The 22415-nt window shown below is 47.4% G+C and overlaps 1 protein-coding gene across 17 annotated transcripts in view; it reads right to left on the reverse strand.

Annotated features, from left to right (window-relative positions):
* Positions 1 to 22415, reverse strand: part of LOC119458481 (medium-chain acyl-CoA ligase ACSF2, mitochondrial) — a 574759-nt gene that overhangs the window by 322681 nt on the left and 229663 nt on the right. For all 17 annotated transcript variants that reach the window (XR_007468047.1, XR_007468045.1, XM_049671251.1 and 14 more), the window contains 2 exons: positions 7125 to 7273; positions 5634 to 5725 (listed from right to left, as the gene is read on the reverse strand). Coding sequence is in view for 15 of the 17 variants with exons in the window: in XM_049671251.1 (XP_049527208.1) it covers positions 5634 to 5725; positions 7125 to 7273 (241 nt within the window). In the remaining 2 variants the exon portion in view is untranslated. The remainder of the gene's footprint in view (positions 1 to 5633; positions 5726 to 7124; positions 7274 to 22415) is intronic.

Genomic DNA, 22415 nt, shown 5'->3' on the forward strand with positions numbered 1-22415 from the left:
CTCTTCTTACGCGAAGCGGCGATTTTCCAGATTCAGGGGAGCACAGATGTCTTCATCGCTTCCAGTACTGTTCCAAGTCGCCGCAGGTGATCGTCGACATGTGCGGAAAACATGACGAATTTATCCAAGTAGACGGAACAGGTCTGCCATTTTATGCCTGCCAGCACCATGTTCCTCACGCGCTGGGATGCTGCAGGTGCCGAGCAAAGGCAGAATGGTATCACCTTAAATTCGAAGAGGTTGGCAGGTGTAATAAAGGCCGTCTTTTCTTGGGCGCTCTCATCGATAATATACTTTTTCTTCGAGATCCATCGAAGAAAAAATGCTTTGCAATTGCAGAGGCAGTCAAGTGCGTCTTATACCCATGGTGTGGAATATACGTCTTTTTTGTGACATTGTTTAGGCGAAGGTAATTGATACAAAAGCACAGACTTCCATCCTTCTTCTTCACTCAGACAACAGGGAATGCGCACTGGCCTTTTGACACCTGGGGGATTTCGTCGCGTCAATGTCGACTTGTTGCTTTATAGCAGGCCTTCTCACGTCTAAACTCAGTAAGGGCTCTGGCGATGTGGTCGCGTGTGTTTTTCGGTGATTATGAGATGCTTAGCAATTTTTGTTTCTTGATTCTTTGATGACGACAAGCAATCCTTGTATTGCTGCAGGAGACTATTGAGCTGTTCTTGCTTATGCCTTGGAAGACTCGAATGAATATCCAGTACCGGTTCAGGTACTGTTGTAATTTCTGTAGAATTTGAGAGGGACAAACGCACCGCTAAATGGTGTAATTACTTTCATGTATGCGATTTTCGTATCCCGTCTTCAGCCATTTCTGGCTGAAGCTAGTCACCATTACCTGCGCTTTTACTCGGCGCACTTACAAGGTTCCCCTGGCGACGCCGTTTTCTTGGTCGAGCAGCAGGTGTTGATTGCTCTCTAAAATGGCTTCTGCACCGCGTTGCTTCTGCGGCGATGAAAAGCATGATGTTGGCGTCAGACGATCTGTGCGCTCAAGGCATGGTGACGAAACATTCCCTCCAGTGGTATCGCTTGCTCTGTGAACAGCGTTATGAACTTGGTCTTTAGGTTTATGACTGCGTCGTACTGGTTAAAAAAGTCCATGCCGAGAATTCTGTCTTGTGAACCTTGTTGCAGGATAACGAGACCGCAGTGTAGGTCTGGTCATGAACCGTAACTTTTCCCGTTTAGATTTCAGTCGGGGTTATTAGGAGACCTCCAGCTGTCCGTATTTGAGGGCCGTCCCATGCAATTTTGACTTTCTTCAACTTGGCTGCGAATGATGCACTGATGACGGAGCATTCAGCTCCTGTTTCTAGTAAAGCTGTGACTGTATGGCCGTCGAGAAGCATGTTGAGGACGGCGATTCTCGGTCTTGCGTTGCAGACATCGGATCATAGCTGCTTCGCATTGCCCTGCTATTGTTGCTTCGCGTAGCCAGGTCTTCTTTAGCGTTGTCAATTTTCCTTCGGAGCTTCGTCTGGATGGATGTCGTCTAGATACATGTTGCCGCGCCGACGGAGGAGGATCTTCGGTATTCTGACGAACAGCAACCGGACTTTCAGCAATCGTTGATTTTACTTTTCAGAATTTGGACTGACAGACCGGCAACGGGTTTGGTCAGTGTACGGTCGGCGCAGCAGCGAGACGTAGAGGCCTGGCGATGGCGAATAGGGCGGCTGTCAATGGCTCCACCGAGTCGTTGCGAGGCAGGCGGTGATTTGATGTGGTCGTTAGCCTTGCTGTGGACGCGGAGGCTTGACGGCGAAGCCTCGTAAATTCATATGGCGATATGGGCATCGGTGGTAAATGTGGCCCGCTACTCGGCAGTCATAGTAAAGTGGGCGATAGTCGGAAGCATGCCAGGTGTCCGTCGTCCTCTACACAAAGAACATACCGACGGGCGGTCGAACTGGGGACGCCAGCGTAACTCATGGCTTCGGGCTGAGGCTGGGTGGTTCAGGAACTCGTAGTTACCGCTCTATTTCTTTGCTGACAGTGTCGGCAAGTGATTGCACTGCTAGCTGAGACGAAGGAAACATCTTCCGTAATTCTTCGCGAATGAAGGCGGCCCCGCATGTCAGAGGAGAAGCTTGGGCTCCTGTGCAATCTGGTATTGAGCGGTGGTTTTATTTTGCGGTGCACATTTCAAGCGTCTTATCAGTCGACAACTCCTCTGTCAGGAATTGTGCTATGGCTTTCGATGAGTTGCGCGTCAGTTCAGCGCAATGCTCTTGCGCTACAGCGCCGCATAAGGAAATGACCTTTCTTCCCTTCGGACATGAAGGCGTCGACGTTTCGGAATAGGCGAGTCATCTCCTCGGTGAAAATAACGACCTTCTTGTTTGGTAGTGGCATTCGGACTTCTAGCAAAGCTTCGGCTTGGTTTTTAGCTTCGGCTCGCTGGATACTTGATTTTAGAATCATGTCCTGAGGGCGTCTTCTAACGAGAAAACATATCACAGTTTGTGTTCGCAGTTCCAGTTGTTTAACGCAGTGGTGCTGTCTTATGGATCCAGCCAGCTTTCCGGGTATTCAGTCGATGATCCGCGAAAGTTGGGGGCTGTCTAGATTGTGTCATCGTGGCTGCCAACATGGTCTTGATTTCTCCGGTCTGCTCTGGCAGAGATCCGTGCTTATGGGGCAAATTTCGTAGCCTGCGGCTAGCTCGTTGGTCCTAGGCGACGTTGGCGTTGTCTTATGGGCTTGGGCTTGGTTCATGACTTGACGGGGCGTCCGGTACATGAATGCAAAAGCACTTTCACCAGAGGGCACGTTCTCATGACGGCGAACAATTAAACTGTGGCAGAATGTCGAGTCACGAAGTGAACTCTTATTGGGCGAACCTGTACCCACAAAAACAAGTTACACATGGGCAGACGAATATTGACAAGCACATGCGTTGGTCGTCGAAATATGACCTACAGTCAGACGCGTCGGATATTTATACTTGACCCGTCGACATCTAGGAGCGCTGCTTGTAATATTCGCTTTATGGTCGTCACCGCGACGACGAACTCGGCAAGTGCAGTTGGCGGTCTCTGCATCAATCCAGAAAACAACTGCTTCTTGACATCTCGCATGAGTAGGAAGGCTTTCTTCGCATCTGTCATACCGCGGTCAGCAAGTTTGAATAGTCGCGACATGCCTTTCACAAAAATTGACCCGCCATCCCAGGCCTGCGAAAGTGGATGTCCAGCGAAGCTGTTGAATACCACCATGACAACTGCTGAAGAGGTATGCAATACATTAGTGCATTAGAGTAGTGGTTATAATGGTAATTTAGAGTCATAGTACTAATGGGAGTAATGGTAATTTTGATGGCACGCCGCCGCCCATAGTGGTGCTGCAACAACAATGAAATCAGTTGCTAGGCTGTTTTTTTTTACATAGGAAAGGCTAGGGACGTCACTCCACACGTCGTAAGCTGCCGTCACCGCAGCAAATTGCGCAACAGTAATTTTTACCGGGAAACGTATGCGGGGAGCGCTACGTGCTTCGCATGGTTATCAGGAGCAAGTTATCAATTATGTCGGTTCGGATGCTTGTTCTTTGCTTGTGCTTTATTTAAACGTATGATGTCCTGTATGTTGTGTGCGCGATTTCGAAGAATGCATGCACTTTTCGCTAAACTTTGATAAGTGATTGAAGCCTGCTTCACCTCCGCAAGCACAGCCCTTTTTTCTGCAAGTAGATAAAACGCGGTCCCCAGAACACCACCTTTTCTCATTCAGACAATGTGCATACCTGAGAGCACCAAGGTGTAATTCTAAAACGCCACAAGAATGTCGCATTTTATCAGGGGAAATAATAAGCGACATTTTTCAAGGCAATTTTTTGTTCTTATCGAGAAAAATGTTGCGCTTTGTTGGCTCTGCATCACCTTGAACATGTAAAATTAAACCTATGGCAGCAGTGCATAATTCGCAGTTTGTTGTGACGCACACTATTACAAAACTAAAAGGATCAATATTGCAGCTGTGACTCATTCGATGTTGTGTGTCGTTTGCTTCTACGACGTGCATACAGAGTAATGACGATTAAGGACCTTTTAGTACAACTAAAACGATTATGTATGCTGCGCATAACGCTCGAAACCATTATGTATAGTTTTCGGCAGCGCGCACCTGTGTTTCAAATCCAAGACTCTAGCGAAATGCGTTACCTGCTTACTAGTGCAGAATAACTTAGCAAAATCAGCATATAATGTCTCGTAAGGCTACAGAAATTTAGTTGGAAACCTGCTTTGCCACGAGGGCAATGTTCTTGTCACGTCAGTGGTGGCCATGTAGCAACACTCTAACCTTAAGGCATAAGTTGCGTCGATACGAAAGGATTGACTTTGATGTGACAATACAACGGTAAAATCTGCTTCACAAGTTTCGGTCGTAATAAGTGGAGCGCTATAACGTTCATGGAATGCAATCGTGTTGCTATTCCATTTCTACGACTGGCTTTCTACGTTTCAGTCCAAAGTGTTCAAGATCGCCAATTTCGCTTGTCACACAACATCGGAAAAACTGCGAAAACGTAACCGCAGATCTGGTATGACTTGTACGCGCTAATTATGCATGATTAGGATAACAAAAAATCCTATAAGAAAAAAATTTTTTTTGATTCTAGGCCTTCTCGTCTATAGCTCAAAGTTTCTTTGGGCAGCGCCCAGTGTGCCTGTTTCCAACATGACGGCACACAACCGCAAAACCTCAGTACGCCAGTGTGACGTGTACGCACTTAAAATGCATTATTACACTGAAGAAAACTATATATTTCTATTATTATCCGGAGACTGCTTTGTTGCGAATGGAACAAAAGATGGCTGCTCGCTGACCGCTATACCACTGGCTACTTGGAGCTGTCGGCGAGAACGAATTTATTTGCGCATAGTACAAACTTTTGCTTATTAATAAACGTTGTCGAGCCCTTTAGGCACGTAGATGGCATCACTCTGTCAACTATTCTCCCCTGAGGACCCGTGTTAGGCGGAACTTCTAACTCCCCGCTGCACGCCGTCGCCATCCTCGACCAGCTACCACAGGCTAAGCTAGGGAGAACGGGCCAATCGAAGAAGTCGGCGCTTCCTCTTACCCGGTTTTCTACTTTTATTGCGCAAGCTTTGCCCAACCGAATCCCTCGCCACTTCTTAGTGCTCCTCGCCTCTTTTCAGCCAATTAGATCTTTTCAGTCAATTAGGCAAAAAACTGTCAAGGTAGGGCATGCTATTTGCTTTGAAAACGAAAGCAAAGTGACCTCCTATAAACAAGGATAGCGTGCGTTTAATTGGGTTGCTTAAACGACGCTGCGTGTTTTTGTCGCCCGATGTTTGTTGGTCTGTTTGTTTGATTGATTGATTGATTGTTTACTTCCCTGATGCTTGCGTCGGCGGTTACGCAAATTCTAAATCACGAGATTGAAATGAACTCAGAATTTAATAGTTTTACTTCATACGGTGCCAGTCCTATTTTCTAAAATGCAAAATTTTCTGATTCGATTTAATACCAGAGTACCTAAACTAAAAATGCTGAGCCTTCAAGAATTTCGGTATATTTACGTCTAGAAATTACTTGCGGCTGTCTCTCCGTATAGGGTGTAAAAAGAGGACAAAAGCAGCTGACCGTTTTTGAGGGAAGACACGTCGTAGTGTTTCAATAGTGGACTTCTGATCATGTCAACGTACATCGTCGGGGATCCAGAGATGTCCGTACACCTGTGAAAAAAGTACATATTTGCCATCAAGGGCGATAGATGCGCTATGAGTTGGCACTGGTATCTCACTTGCTACTGGGTGCTGTAATGGAGCTTGACGGGGTAATTGCGATGTGACATAACCGCAAATATTCTAATTCGGCCTGATTTATGACAGACTATTTGTAGCCTCGAACACATATGACGCATCAAATGCATAACGCGGAGACACTAGCACAAAAATGTTTTAAGGTCACCTGGAAATAAAGTTGCATGTTTCAGCCTGGAAACGCGGTACCTTGTACTTGACAAGTTATGAGTATCTATAGTGCGCTGATTTGCCTACGGCTACAGTCCAATTCGGAGCAATTCTCCATGCCCTAACAAAAATATTTGAACGACAACAAGAGCAAGGAATATTACGCAGGGACATAACTTTTATGCGATTCGCAGCCATGCAGAGTTGATAACCCTAAAAGAAACTTCTCGGGGAAATTGCGGGTATAATTTTCCGTTTATAAAAGAAACACACTCGAGAAGCCGAAATTGTGGTATTTCGTTAACTACGCAATGCTGCAATTTGCATCACGCATACAATATAGACGCTTAATAAAATTTAAAGGAACAGCATGCCAATGTCTTACATTTTAGAGATAAACATGGGCACTGAGAAGCAATTTTGTGGAAGGCCACAGCTTCGCCTTTCGGGCGAAACTGTGACTTTTGTTGTATCAGCGACTTTTCATGCGCTTCGGTGTGAAGTGCCACAGCAGGAATAGGAGTCTTCAGCATCGCCAGAAAGTTTAGTTCTTCAGGATAGTGTTTTGTGTTCTCTCCCAACTGAGCCAACCTTTGAGAAATACCTTAATGTCGCTGCGCGCGCTACCATCTGAGTTTCTGGATGTCGCCGTTTGGGCTTTGGATATGTTAGGGTGCCCTCAGTTGTCACATTGCTGACAGAGCGACATTGTATTTCTGTGAAGGCTTGGACCCTGCAACTTAAAGATAAAACATGGGCAAGGCATTCAAGTTGGTGCTTTGAAATATTCTATAAAAACCAATCGCGGTTCACTTTTGGCGCTCTACTCTGGAGATACTCATTCCGGAGATAATTGCGCTGTCCACACTGAGGAGCATTGACATGGCGATGCCTTTGCGCTGGGCACTTTGTCGCCCAGTTTTTTCTCAAGAGTTGGTTACAACCTCTATTCCATCAACAAGTTCAGCAGGCTTGGCACCCATGGTGGGCCATCGTGCTTTACGTAAGATCAATTTCTCCTGATGAAATGACGATGACCAGCACGGATCTCCTAAACAAGCTAACAACAATGTTGGTTCTTCACTGATAGCATTGAAAGGCACAGATTGCTGTGGGTAAGGCATCATCTCCAGCAAAGATTCGTTGATAGTGATTCACGTACCTATGCTCTTGGATGGCCTTGAACAAGGCACCGAGGTCGTAACTGGGCGAGGGGACCACTGCTTTGACGCCATATATCAACGGCCGACCCACAGCCAGGCTCAGTCCATACGCATGGAAGAATGGCAGAGGATTACACATAACCATGTCCTGAGAGAGAACAAGTATCGTAGTTCAAAGCTTGCTGTACTCCTATCTACGTAAACTGGACACTTCATAGCTATTCCAAATTAAGAATCCCGAGCACTTTTCGCATAATTATGCATCAGGTCTGTAGCAGTGGTTCACAATAAGTGCCAATGTATAGGTTAGAGCTAGGTGTATAGGAACACTGCATAGTTGATACAGACCTGTAATGACATATTCGATAAGACACGGCCACAATGTAACACTTCTCGGCTGAAGAGTACACCTATACGTTTGGCGTTGTTAGGATTCGTAGAATTCGTAGAAGTAGATAATTCGTAGAACCACGACAGCGGACAAAATGAGCTATGATGATTTCTCTTATTAAGTGCTGTTTGCATTTATGTCGCCGTTTCTATCACTTGCCTGTCTATGGTATGATGTCGAAGTTATATACTTCAATCTTTTCAACGTGAGCAAACGGATATATTGTGCTAAACAGAACAATGTGCTATTGTAGAAGACCAGCAGTTACAGTTTGCCTGAAGAGGCTAAATGTTACCTTAGCGTATAAATTGCTGTAGAAGTGGACTGCGAATGATTTGGCATGACTTTTAGACACAATCAAAAGGCATCCTAGGACAACACAACATTATTTGGTTGTTAACCGATCAGGCAACAGAGAAGTTGAGCGATGTTCTATGGCTCACAAGGGAGTGGTCATTCCGGATCCATGACAGCTAGTGCTAGGTGGCTGCAGATTTGTTATATTCCCTACAATCTCACGTTGGCCTCTGGAATTGTCATAGGCCACTAAAAAATACGGCCAGCGCAGGGTATGATCGCAGTCAGCCTTTGCTGGTTAGCTTCACAGAGACACAAGACTTCCGTTTTAGGTATCTGATGAAACATGGCATTTGTTCCCAGCAGTAAGCAATAACGGTGAGTTTGAAATTCCTATGTGCGCCAACTACGAGCTTTGAGGCCTATATTTGTCATGACACAGCGGGTACTGTTTATACATCCTTGTAAAGTTCGCACAGCATGGAATCCTGCGTTTTCGGCTTAGCTATAATCTTCACACTTGGATAGGCTGACGCAGACCTCCAGGGACCAAGGCGTCCCCTAGAGCTGCCGACTCCTGCGAAGTCGAGGCAGCCGCCAGTCACTTGAGGGCGTTCGCTTCGTGCTACGCGTTTCGTTCCTGTGAAAGACACCGGTAGTTTTAGGCGTTAAAGATGAAGTAGCAGTGTAGCAAACGCGGTGGCACTTTTTTCCGAATTTGCTTCCTTGAGCATATTATTCTGGAAAGCGACTTGTGACTACCACTTATAAACACATGTCGACAACAGATGTACTGATGGAAGTACGCGACGCTGAACATGTCAATCTCTATCCACTTAGGAGTATATTCTCGCGTTTACCGAGGGCTCTTGAAGCAAATGCTACAAGTATTTTATAACTTACCAAGTAGCCTAACTGCAACTGTTATAACGAAAACACCAGCTGTCTATAATGGAAAGCGTCGAGGCTCAGCATTAGCGGAAAAGAGCTGTCGTAAGTGCTGCAATTTTGCGTTACATCCATCAGTTGGTTGAAAGCCGCTCTCGTAGAAAGCAGTCTTTCCACCTCCACTGCGAGTTCTTTCTTCTTTAGGTCCACTCGATGCGTTAGAATCCATCGTTTTGGAGTTTCAATCGCCGAAGTTTTACTTCTGAGCTCTGCAAAGCATTGCTGTTCCCTCGTCCTTGTAGGATTTAGAAGCTAGATTGTCACGCTTTTAAGACCCATTGATCAACCGTGGTGGACTATAGAAAGTGTAAACTACATTGAACAAACTTATAGAAATTGAACTCAAAATCAACAAGGATTGTGGCTTGAAGTCTCACTCTGGAGCCAAGGTTTGAAACATGGGGCTTTCCTTTGTCTACTGTTGATAAATTCGTCTTCAACTTCTTGTGAACTTCTGTCTTGTCCGAACTGCCGAAAACCGATATCGCCCAAGTACTGCCGAACGTGCATGTGGTGTTTAAATGCTGGTTGATAACTGTCACTGGGCTTTTAGGAAAAAGCTTCGAATACCTTCCGTGATGCAGCAAGGCCCTTAACATCTATGTTTGCTAACCGATTAGGATGACAAAACCCCTCGCTTCCTTGTAAAATTGCAGGCGTTACCTTCGTTACCATTGGCTTTATAGTAAAACTCTAAACATATTTCCCCAAATTAACTGTCTGTGCCAGGAGCAATTTCTAAACCTGCCTGTTACTTCTAAGGCAGACTTGCTTGTTGGGGTCTTCTTTTCTCGTCGTAAATGTTCCGTTCGAATTTCATATCTTATTCCTACGTAAAAATATGTCACAGTCGGCTGCAAGGCAGGCCAGGTGAGTCACGTGTGGGGAGTTACAGACGGCGCCACTTTTCCGTCTTCGCGTTTGCTTGCACGCACAGGCCACGGTAAGGTACGTATGGCATAAGCGCGCTGAACAACTAAATAAACAATTTCCTCAGGTGAACGCTCATTCTGTGTGTGTTGTGGGTCAGCTTTCCTGATGGGCGCAGCCAACGCAAATCAGCGTGCCGAACACTGCTGCAACAACTGACGCAGGTGCGTACTGGGGATTGATGCCCTCATAAGTTTAAAACAATTTTCGGACGTTTTCGTCCGTGTAAACCTACACTTTGATGCTCTTTCGTGCTAAGAATTTATGAGTGCTGACAGGCCGCCACTGGAAACTGAACCTGGCAACGTTCAACACGCGCACCCTATCGAGTGAGGCTAGCTTAGCAGGGCTATTTGAAGAATTATCAGGTGTTGTCTGGGATATTATTGGCCTTAGTGAGGTTAGGAGAACTGGCGAGGCTTATAAAGTGCTGACTAACGGCCACATACTCTACAAAGGTCTTCCAGATAAGAGAGAATTCGTGGTACGATTTCTAGTCAATAGGGACATAGCGGGTAACATTGATGAATTCTACAGCATTAATGAGAGGGTAGCAGTAATAATAAAGCTGAATAGGAGGTATAGAATGAAGGTAGTACAGAGGTCAACACACTCGTCTAGAACACACTCCTAAGGGCCAAGGCAGCTACCAAAGCTTAAGCAGACCACCAGTTCGAGCGAAATCAATGGAAACTGTAAATGTAGTTACACAATTTCACATACAGCCGATTTTGTGCCACATCGTCATCGTCAGTTATCGCTAGCGCAGTCCTGACAACGTGGTTCGCGCGTTCTAGAGAAGTGTGTTGACCTCAGTACAAGTCTACGCCCCAACCTCCCGCCACGACGATAAAGAAATAGAGCAGTTTTATGAAGATGTTGAATTATCAATGAGAAAGGTGGAAACGCAGTATACTGTAGTCATGGGAGACTTCAATGCAAAAGTGAGGAAAAAGCAGGCTGGTGAGGAAGCAATTCGCAACTACGACATTGACTCTAGGAATGCAAGAGGAGAGATGTTAGTAGAATTCGCGGAAAGGAATATGCTCCGAATGATGAATACCTCTTCAGGGAGCACGGCAACAGCAAGTGGACCTGTAAAAGCCCTAATGGAGAAACAAGGAATTAAACAGATTTCATACTCTCTACCAACCACAGCATAGTGCAGGATGCAGAAGTGTTAGGTAGGGTAAAGTGCAGTGACCATAGGTTAGTAAGGCCTAGGATTTCTCTCAATTCGAAGAGAGAAAGAATAAAATTAGTCAAGAAGAAACAGGCCAACCTAGACGGAGTAAAGGTAAAAGCAGACCAATTCAGGCTGGTACTCGCAAACAAATATGCAGCTTTAGAACAGCAATATGAAGATAACATAGAGTTAATGAATGAAACCGTAACTAGGCTGATCTCAGAAGCAGCAGTTGAAGTTGGAGGTAAGGCACCAAGGCAACCAGTAGGTAAGCTCCCCCAAGTAACAAAGGACCTAATAAAGAAACGGCAAAACATGAAAGTGTCAAACTCGAGAGATCAAACAGAATTGGCTGAGCTGTCGCACCTGATCAATAACAAGAAAGTAAGGGATATCCAAAATTATAACGTGGAAAAGATTGAAGAAGCAGTAAAATATGGACGCAGCATGAAATCAGTGAGAAGGAAACTTGGCATAGGACAAGGCAAAATATATGCACTGAAACATAAGCAGGGTAATATCATAAGCAATTTCGATGACATAGAAAAAGCAGTAGAAGATTTCGATACTGACCTCTAGAGTTCCCAGAACAGCCAAGCTGCTCTCATTCGAAGCAGTGATGAACAGGATATAGAGGCTCCTTCTATAACTAGCGATGAAGTTAGAAGGGCCTTGCAAGACATGACCAGAGGAAATGCAGCTGGAGAAGATGGAATAACAGTCGATTTAATCAAAGATGGAGGGGATATCACGCTTGAAAAGCTTGCGGTCCTTTATACGCAATGCCTCACGACTTCAAGTGTACCAGAAAGCTGGAAGAACGCCAACATTATTCGTAAGAAGTGAGACGTTAAAGAATTAAAGAACTATAGACCCATTAGCGTGCTTTCAGTATTGTATAAAATACTCACCAAGATAATTTCCAATAGAATCGGGGCAACACTTAAGTTCAGCCAACCAAGAGAACAGGCTGGCTTCAGGAAGGGATACTCTACGATGGATCATATCCATGTGATAAATCAGGTAACAGAGAAATCTGCGGAGTACAATCAACCGCTCATATGGCGTACACAGATTATGAAAAAGCATTTGATTCAGTAGAAATACCAGCAGTCATAGAGGCATTGCGTAATCAGAGTGCAGGGGGCATACGTGAATATATTGGCAAATATCTACAAGGATTGTACAGCAACTTTGGTTCTCCACAAGAAAAGTAGAAAGATACCTACCAAGAAATGGGTCAGGCAAGAGGACACAATCTCTCCAATGCTATTTACTGCATGCATAGAAGTATTGAAGCTCTTAGACTGGGAAGGCTTAGGAGTGAGGATCAACGGCGAATACTTCAGCAACCTTCGGTTTGCAGATGACATTGTCCTATTCAGCAATAACGGGGACGAATTACTGCAAATGATTCAGGACCTTAACCGAGAAAGTGTAAGAGTGGGGTTGAAGATTAATATGCAGAAGACTAACACAATGTTCAATAGCCTGGCAAGGGAGGAAGAATTCAGGGTCGCTAGTCAGCCTCTAGAGTTTGTAAAGGAGTACGTTTATCTAGGTCAATTACTCACATGGAACCCTGATCATGAGAGAGAAATTTACAGAAGAATAAAATTAGGTTGGAGTGAATACGGCAGGCATTGCCAAATCTTGACTGGGAGCTTACCACTGTCGTTGAAAAGAAAAGTTTACAATCATTGCATTCTACCGGTGCTAACATATGCGGCAGAAACTTGGAGGTTAACAAAGAAAGTGGAGATTAAGTTAAGGACAGTACAAAGAGCGATGGAACGAAAAATGTTAGGCCTAACGCTAAGAGACAGGAAGAGAGCGGTGTGGATCAGAGAACAAACGGGGATAGCCGATATTCTGGTTGACATTAAGCGGAAGAAATGGAGCTGGGCAGGCCATGTAATTCGTAGGATGGACAACCGGTGGACCATTAGAGTTGCAGAATGGATACCAATGCATGCCTCATAATCAGAACTGGTTTTGGCACGTAAAACCCCAGAATCAATCAAATCAATGTATACCAAGAGAAGGGAAGCGCAGTCGAGAACGGCGAAAACTTGGTGGGATGATGAAGTTAGGAAATTTTCAGGCGCAAGTTGGAATCAGCTAGCGCAAGACAGGGGTAATTGGAGCTGCATACATAATTCCGCAGCGCACTCTGCCACCTTGTCGTTCATTTCCCGTCCCCGCTTGCGTAACATGTTGTGTCTGCCTTTTCCAGCACTTGGTTAGGCTGCTTCTCGCTTCCCACAGGTGTGCCAGTCTCGCGTCTACATGGGGGTTTTGGTGAGTCGTCGCGATCTTTTTCGTGTGTTTTTCCACGATAGCGAGCTGCTGTTTCTCGCAGGTCTCGTACGTCTGTCTTATTGTCCCTTCTTCTTCATCCGATCACTCTTCTTGCTACTTTTTCAGCTTATCCCAATTGGTAATCCTCGCCGTGCCCGTCCTTGCCTTCGGGGGTGGGACCTCTGATTGTGATCCTGATTACGTCGTGGTCCGACCCCAGATTCGTTCCCACGTTTTGCCATGAGGCGTCCACAGTCCCCATCAGAAGCGAGAGGTCCGGCGTGGTGTCCCTGGTCGGGCTCGTGCCCATGCGGGTGGGGGTGTCGGGCTCGTTGAGTAAGGTCAAGTTGTGCTGTTCTTTCAATTGTGCTAGTTCTGTACCTCTCTTCGAACAGAACCGATATCCTCATGTCGTGTGAGGGGCGTTGAAATCCCAGTACGAGCAGCGGCCGGGAGCCTGCCTTGCTCACTGCGCCCTGTATCGTTCCCGCCATGTATATTCCTTTTTTGGTCGGCCTGCAAGACATGTTCAGTATAAACACGTTCTCCGTGTTTCCTATGCCTCTACAGTGCAGCTCTGCGAGGGTGTGTTCGCATCCCCGCTGTGCCGTCAGGTGCTGGGTTGCCGTTATACAATTGCGTACGAATGCTGCCGTCCCTTTCTCCGTCGTATCCACATGCGTTACATATCCAGGGAATCTGGGTCGTTGGTTTATCTCTTGTAATACTATCACGTCTGGTTTGTTCTCGAGTGAATCCACGTGTTGTTGCAGCTCACCCGCCTTGTTCCTTAAGCCACGTAAATTCCACTGTAGAATCATCGTGTCTTCTTTCCGCCTAATCTTAGTTCGCTGGGCCATCTTTGATCAGGTCCAGGCTGCTGCCCCAACGGTGCACTTCAATACCTGGTTTGGTGTACGGGGCGTCCTTCCTTTTTTCGAAAATGAGTTCGTTGACGTTGACTTCTACTTTGCTACCCTTCATACTGGTCTTTGCCATCTCTGAGCAAACTTACTCCAGTTGAGCTGCTAGCTGCGCCATTTGGCATGTTGAGTTGCGCCACCGTGTTGCTGACCTCTTGTAGGGGCCGGGCCCACCGTGGTTCTCCCTCCCCCTCTTGTAGGCTCTGCGTCTCAAGCTGAGTGTCCAGCTTGGCTAGTTTACGCTTCACGCTCGTTTCCTCCTGCCTCTTTCTGCAGTTTCCATTTTGGTTAGCAGTGATTTAGTCATCTCGTCTTGCCTGTGTAATTGTTCCGTCTGTTTCGCTATCGGTTTGTTTTGGTTTCCTATTTGCGCGCTCTGTCTCTATCAACTTTTTCAGTTGTTCACATTCCTCGCAGTGACTTTTCTATCTTCTTGACATAGCTGGGGGAATTGACTCTTATCTGCGATGAAGGTGTCCCTGCCCAACCCACCTGTCTGTGCGCGTCGTTCCTCGCCGGTGACGGGGTCCTGGCTCTCGAACTTGATCTTTTCATCCTTGTACTGCTTCGGTTCCTGGTAGTGTATCTGGATGTGCTTCTTACACCTCCTCCTGGCGTTGCCGACCGGCCCCTCTGTCCACTGCTCGCAGTCTGGTCTCGCCTGGACAGATGCGTCGACAGTGCCTGTTGCTGCTGCTTCTTCTGCCGCTCTCGTTGCCGGATGATGTAAGGCGTAATGAAGCGTTCCGGGCATTCTTTCGTACCTGTGACGTGACCTCCTCCGCACAGCGTACATTTCGCCAGACAGGTGTGGCCTGGAGCCGAGTCTCGCGCGCCGCACTCGTGGCAGGCTCGCGTTCCCGGCCGTGGGCAGGCAGCATACCCAGCAGACGGGCACGGTCTTCATATGGAAGCTGTAGCGATACTTCGCTCCCGTACAGTCAGAGGTAGTGCGGCACGTCGGGTACCGAGAACGTTAGAATGACTGTTGTCGAATCCTTTCCCATTCTTCTTACCGTGTATATTTCAAATCCGTCCTCCATTATGTTCTCCTTGATCTCTTGGATAGTCAGTCACGTTGGCACACCTTTAATCACTCCCTTCATGGCGTCGTCGGGCGCCAGTCCATACATTTCCACCAAGTGTTCTGTTTCTCCGACCTTGATCTTGCTCACTTCGATTTATTTCATGGCCATTTCCTTGGTGGGAGTGCTCACGGTTTCCGTGTTTTGGTTTTGGTCGATCCTTAGTCGAAGGTTTGCTAGTCGCCACGTCGTGTTTGTGGCCTGTAGGACAGCCAGTGACAGCTCGCACGGCGCAAGCTTGCCCACGTCGAGTCCACTTCGCGGCCGCATCACTAGTTTGTAGTCGTCAAGGGAAGAGGCGCTGGCCTGGGTGCTGACTTTCTCATCGTTAATCTCGGTTGTGGCTCCAGGTGCGAAGACGGTGGCGGCTGGCCGGAGGTCAGGTTTAGCTGTCGTCGGCCTCGTCGGCGTTGCGTCGTTGCCGCCGTTGATTCCTGGCTCTCCTCGTTATCGTCTTGTTGCATACCATTGCCTTCGTCCTCTCCACGCCTTGGCTGTACTCCCCTCCGCGCGCGGGGACCGCATCGCCTGTCCCGGAATGACATCAATCAGTGCGTCCTCACTGCTGCCGGACAGCCACATCCATAGGGCCATCAGGTCTGATAGATGTACATGGGAAGTTTATCGCGCTGTTTTTACAGGTGCTAGAGATCACAAGTTTAAAAAAACGGAATAAGCGTACTGTTCTTATGCGTGGAAGAGAGCAGACGTGAAAACAGCGGAATAAACATGGTGCAATAAACTCGTGCGATTGATGGGCTTGTCGAGTGGTAGTGAGGCGGCGCCCCTTGTTGTCGTTTTTCATTGTCAGATCTACATTGCGAAAATGCTTTAGCCACGTCTGAAAAAAAAAGAACCGCAAAAGAACTAACTTGAAAATATGAGCACCGACGTGACATCGAACCCGGAACGGCAGCGTAGCCCTCATAATTCTGCTACAGCTACACAACCGCTGAAGCTTGCCTGATTGCTTCTGCAGTAATAATGTTAAACACAGACTGAAAACTGTTCGGGAATTACCGCATAATTCTTCTTGTATTATTTGGCTGTTTTGAAGGTCGATTCTTTGCGCTTTACGCACATTCTCCTCTTAACATCTTATTTATGATGTATTTAACGTCTAGAACTACTTCTAACCACCTCTTTCGCTCAAACAGCAAAATGAAGCTCTCTGGCGCGCTGGAAATGATTGCCGACGAAGTGAACTACGGCACATAGATTCACCAGCTTGTTTGAGCACGATCGCACCTAGCACATTTCATTACGGAAGGTCTGCGTATACAGGCTGTCCCAACTATCATGCACCAACCTTTATAAATATCAAATGCCACGTAGCTCAACAGAACAAAAGTAATGTTGTTTGACAACGCTTGGAGATACTCAGATTATATTTTGCGTTCCGGCTGATGACGCAGTTAGTCTCAATAAATTAGTCAACTACTCAAATACTATAATTAGATGAAAAGTGTCAATGGGAAAATTGTAGAGGAACATGAAAAACTCCCCATACAGCTTTCTGTTGCTGCGCGAGCGGAGCTGTTTAAAGGGACACTAAAGAGAAACAGGAAGTTTAGCTGGAATAAAAGAGGGACCTTCAGGAACGCGTGCAGTTTTTGTTGGGTGCAAAAATATGAGTTATTAGCGGAGAAATTCGTAAAACAAGACCAAATATCTCTTCCTCAATTTCTCTCACCCCAGATTCGGCGCTAAAGCAGTGTCGTCACGGATTTCATTGCTCTCAGCGAATCAGAGGACGCCATGATGCGTCACCGCTTGCGTAAACGGCCGAGGCGCTCGCTCCAGCATGGCCGCTGCGTTTGCGGTCGCTGCGACTTTTGCTAAGGTGTTCTGTGGACGCGATGGATAGAGTTGCTGACGCTGAACCTTGCAACGCAGAGCTCGCCAGGGAAGCAGGACTGCATTTGAGCGACTTCAGAGAAACGGAACACGAAATGATCCTTTGTGCTCGTGCGGTAGGTGTTTCCGCGTACGATGGCGGTGAGCAGCCGGCCGCGCCGACGGAAGCGAAGCCTCGTTTTCGTCGACGGAAGGCGAGGCAGCCGGTCCGCCCGGTGACGATGTTCCCGACAGAACAAGCGAAGAAAGTTGCGCGCGTACTCGGTATGGTTTTTTCGTGGCTTTTTTAATGACATTTAGCACTCACCGAGCCGCCAGTTTGCTGCTGCTGGGGCATCAGTGGGGGATTTGATGAAGGCGACATTGATGGGATAGCTGCTCGAGAAAGGACTCGACTCTGGGGCACGCCAAGATATTTTCCGAGGGCAGGATTGTACACATAATCGGAAGGCGAGAAATGCAGAGAGCACACAATCGGTTTATCTGGCTCTTTTGCCATTTTATCATGGGCAGAGCACTGAGCCATTGCGAACGCCGGGGCTCATCGCGCGGCACCACATGAAAGGACACAGTCGGGTCAACACTGCCGCTGCCCCTGAGCAAGCGCCTTGCGCCGTTGATACAGCCATCAACACTACACACACGAGGCATTTTCTGGCTGTTTCCCGCGAAGTCAACGTTTTGCGAGCCACGCAACACGCAACCAAACACTGCAACACTGTAGAGCGGAACAGGCGCGTGCGATGATGCATGGAGGAAAAACAAAACTACGAAACTATCACGACCGCATGTAGCGCCACGCCATTTTTTATTACTTATTTAATTTTGCGCTAAAGTTGTACGTCCTCGCTTGAAACGGCTTAAAAAGTTGGCAAACGCTGTTTATGTACATTTAGGGTGTATTTAATTTTGCGTTTTATTAAAAGCGATAAATCATTCTCGACCAATCGCGGCCGGGCTGCGTTTGTGATCTCCGACGTCACGAACGTGTAGTGCGGGAAATTCGAAGGGGCGTCGGCACCTATCCTTCAGTTTTTCACTATTTTCTGGCTTATTAAACCTCTGTTCGCATTAAGAATGGTATGTATGTGATCGTGATAGGATAATCTACCATTAAAGCTGAACTTCCGGTTTCTCTTTAGTGTCCCTTTAAGGTCTTCGTTGCGCCGCGTAGCATAGACTAGGAACTGCGCGTGGCGACAACGCCACCAGGCGTTGCCTAGCAACCACTTGGCACAGCTGCGCCTCGCTTCGCCTAGCTTCGGAAACGCTCTTCCGCCGTCACGCCAGCTGCTACGACCGCGCACCTGCTCCATCTTGCCATGACGTCACTTCGCGTCCCTTAGCAACCAGCTGGCATAGCTGCTCCGCCGCTTCGCCTAGGCATGCCATCACTTCGACAAGCTCTTCACGTCGACCTTCCCAGCTACCACGCACGTGCTTCGCCTAGAGTTAGTGTATATGCTCCCTACGGGAGCAGAGTTACGCATAGGTCCGCCATCTTGCCCGCCGACGCATCCGTGTTAAGCAGCAAAGCCACTCCTCTCCAATGGAGGATACGGCGCGGCTCAGCTGCCGAGTGTGCTTGCTCCTTCATTGCGCGAAGGCCAGGTGGCGCGGTGGGCGGTAGTGCGGGCCATAGAAACTCTATGGTGCAGGCGCAGCTGTGAAGTTGGCTTTGGCTCAAAAGGATGGTTTTTGCGCATGTGACGAGATTTGGCGAATAGGGGCGCGAACGGCGTGTTCAATCAGATGCGCAATATTGCTCCCCAAAGGGAGCATATACAGTAACTCTAGCTTCGCCTAGCCACACCGACACCGCGCGCCCGCCGAGGAATCACGTGACCTCACCAGAACTTCGGCTCCCGCCAAAACCGCCTCGCTCCGCCGGGTAGGCGGAGCCAAAAACAATGAAGTCACTGTGCGCCAACACGGTTCCCGGGTTGTGTGGAATTTGTATAGCTTTGCCCGGCAAGTGTGGAGGTGGAGCTTAGTCGGGACGTCACCGGGAGATAAAAGGTCGGAGCCGCCCCGACTGCGGCAGAACTCTCGTTGACTCTATGGCGAGTACATGTAGCCTTGACATGGTACGACCAAAGAAAATCCGGACACCCGAAGAAGCCGCTCATCTTGAAGCGCGTCGCGCGGCCAAGCGAGAATCTGTGCTTCGGCGGCGAGCCGATTCGGAATACGGTGTCTAGCAGCACTTAGCATTTCCTAACAAGACCTAACCAAGCCTAGTGTACCTGAAAAAAGCTATGTCGATCACCAGCTCTGCTGTTTACTCCAGCCTTGCACCACTAGTACAAGCTATCCACATTTTTTCATGTTGGTCTACAATTTTCTCATTGACACTTCTGATCTAATTACAATGTTTGAGTAGTTGATTAATTAGTTAAGACTAATTACGTAATTTGCGGAATGGAAGAGAGAATCTGAGTATCTCCAAATAACGGCAAGCAAGATTATCTTGGTTCTGTCCAGCTACGTGCCATTTGCTTATTTTTAAATCTTGGTGCATGATAGTTGGGACACCCTGCATAAGAAGCAACTCTGTAGGTATCTTAAGAACTAAATTTGGTAGGTAGTGCCAAGCTTCGCGGAATGTGGTTATGGAAGTGCTTTCTGCTTGTGAATCCGCCGTATCTTTAAAAACAGCTGGGTTGTTCGCGCGTACTTCCGGTGTAGCTTTAGTCAATTCGAAAAAATAGAATGGCTTCAATTTCAGGATGTCTTAATTTTCGGGATTGTGAGTTGCTCCCATAATTTTAGAATAGGATGAAACCGGTAAAATGAATCTAAAATGATCTGCCGTAGCATTTGTTGCGGGTAAGCTTACCATTGGCACACACCTAAAGGGGCCCTGAAACACTTTTTGAACATAGTAAGAAAATGTTGCCGGTCGGTTAAAAGGCTCCTGTGCACATGCGAGCCAAACATTATTGCACTGCATGCAGCAGGGAATTTACAATCTCGTGTCAAAAGCAGTGAAATATCGCTTGCTCCTTCGTAATGCATCGTCATCCAGCGACAACGCGAGCAACTGGGTCCACCAACAGCAATTGTCTGATTTCGGGATTCCGACACCATTCTCAGTAGTACAGTTATTGCCGGTTTCAAGTAAATAAGTGAAAACTATATGTCACGATCTCAAAAAGACAGAAGAAGCTGCCGCCCTATACACGACAGCTGCGCGTTGCTGCGTCTGCTGAACGTGGCCTCCGAGAATAAAGGCGTTCCGTAGATACCGCGGCCGCCACGAGCCGTCTCGCAGCCAAGAAGTTCAAGCTTTGGCGGGGCCAGCTTCCCTCGCGCCCCCTTGCCGTCTCCCCTGTGTAGCTTCCAAATCAAAGGAGAGTGCAAGCCACCCATCGATCCGATAACCATGTCTAACATCACTTGTGCTTGGGGGATCCGAAAATGTTTTTGCGACAGCAGATTCGCGAGGCGACCTACTTCTTTCTGGGGTTTTACGTGTCAAAACCAGTTCTGATTATGAGGCACGCCGTAGTGGAGGGCTGCGGATTAATTTTGACCACCTGGGGTTCTTTAACGTGCACTGCAACGCAAGCACACGGGCGTTTTCGCATTTCGCCTCCATCAAAATGCGTCCGCCGCGGCCGGGATTCGATCCCGCGACCTCGTGCTCAGCAGCGCAACGCCTTAGCTGACTGAGTCAACCCGGCAGGTTCGCGAGGCGACCTAATTTTATAGTGATGTCATTCTGTGATTAGTTCGAAATGTTTTGCCCCTTTAGCACTTTCGCACACCGGTGGGTGCTTAAAAGGGGTTTGGTTTGTACCGTGGCTAACACCTCACTGGAAAGGCTAGGCCTGACTCATTCATGGATACAAATTAACTTTCCTGGCGGCTTTTTGTGTCATGTAAACATAATGCTAGCTGTCGTAGACGGCACAGAAACAGCATCAAATATATTTTAGAGCTGCGCTGTCAAACTCTCGTGTCACGTATTTCTGTGCATGCCAGCTGGTCAGACGAAGGCTTTAGAGCAATGTTTTCTTCGCGCTTCCCACAGTTTAGTTTTGATTGTAGTTTCCTCACCCGACACATTTGTGGATATATATAGACTTTTGCAGGAGTCATGAAGTAGTGGCCGAATACCGCACCAGGGAGGCCAATTGCTGTTCTGGTGAGCCAGTGACATTGTTGAAGCTTAGTGGGCCTTCCTATTTTGGTTGCACCTAGACTAGTATAGCCCCACTAGCTCGGCAATATTTTTTGCCGGTGTCAGGCGTCACTCTATGCCTTAAAATGTAGTCGATTGAGGACGATTCGAACTTACGACCTTCCTATAAGAAGGCCGGTGTTCTAGCTCTGTTCCACGCCACCACCGCATCACTCCTGCAATTAACCCATGGCCCTCAGTCTCCAGTGGCTGCGGAGCACCTGACCAAGGCGTCGGTCAGACCTGCGACGCGGCAGAAGGGGCTAAGAATATCTGGATCCGGACAGGCCGACACTGGAAAATGAACCTGGCTACGTTCAACACGCGCACCCTCTCGAGTGAGGCTAGCTTAGCAGGGCTATTTCACGATTAGGCATTGCCTGGGATATTATGAGCCTTATTGAAGTTAGAAGGACTGATGAGGCTTATACAGTGCTGACTAATGGCCACGTCTTCTGCTACAGAGGTATTCCAGATAAGGGAGAATTCGGGGTAGGATTTCTAGTCCATCAGGACATAGCGGGCAACATTGATGGATTCTGCATGCATTAATGAGCGGGTAGCAGTCGTCGTAATAAAGCTGAACAGGAGGCATAGAATGAAGGTAATAGAAACCTACGCCCCAACCTCCAGTCACGATCGTGAAGAAATACAACAGTTTTATGAAGATGTTGAATTAGCGATGAGAAAGGTGCAAAGTCAGTATGCTGTAGTCATGGGCGACTTCAGTGCAAAGGTGGGAAAAAGCAGGCTGGTGAGCAAGCAAATGGCAACTACGGCATTGATTCTAGTAACACTAGAGCAGGGATGTTGGTAAAATTCGCGGAAGCGAATAGGCTCCGAATAATGAATACCTTCTTCAGGAAGCGCAGCAACAGGAAGTGGACCTAGAAAAGCCCTAATGGAGAGACAAGGAATGAAATAGATCTCATACTCTCTGCCGATCCCAGCATAGTGCAGGATGTAGACGTGTTAGGTAGGGCAAAGTGCAGTGACCATAGGTTAGTGAGGTCTAGGATTTCTCTCACTTTGAAGAGAGAAAAAAGTAAACTTAGTCAAGAAGAAACAGGCCGACCAAGATGCGGTACGGGCAAAAGCAGGGCAATTTAGGCTGGTGCTCGCAAACAAATATGCAGCTGTAGAACATAAAGATGATGATAACAGAAGATAATGAATGAAACCTGTA

The sequence above is a fragment of the Dermacentor silvarum genome, chromosome 7, assembly GCF_013339745.2.
Source record: "Dermacentor silvarum isolate Dsil-2018 chromosome 7, BIME_Dsil_1.4, whole genome shotgun sequence".
Lineage (NCBI taxonomy): Eukaryota > Metazoa > Arthropoda > Arachnida > Ixodida > Ixodidae > Dermacentor > Dermacentor silvarum.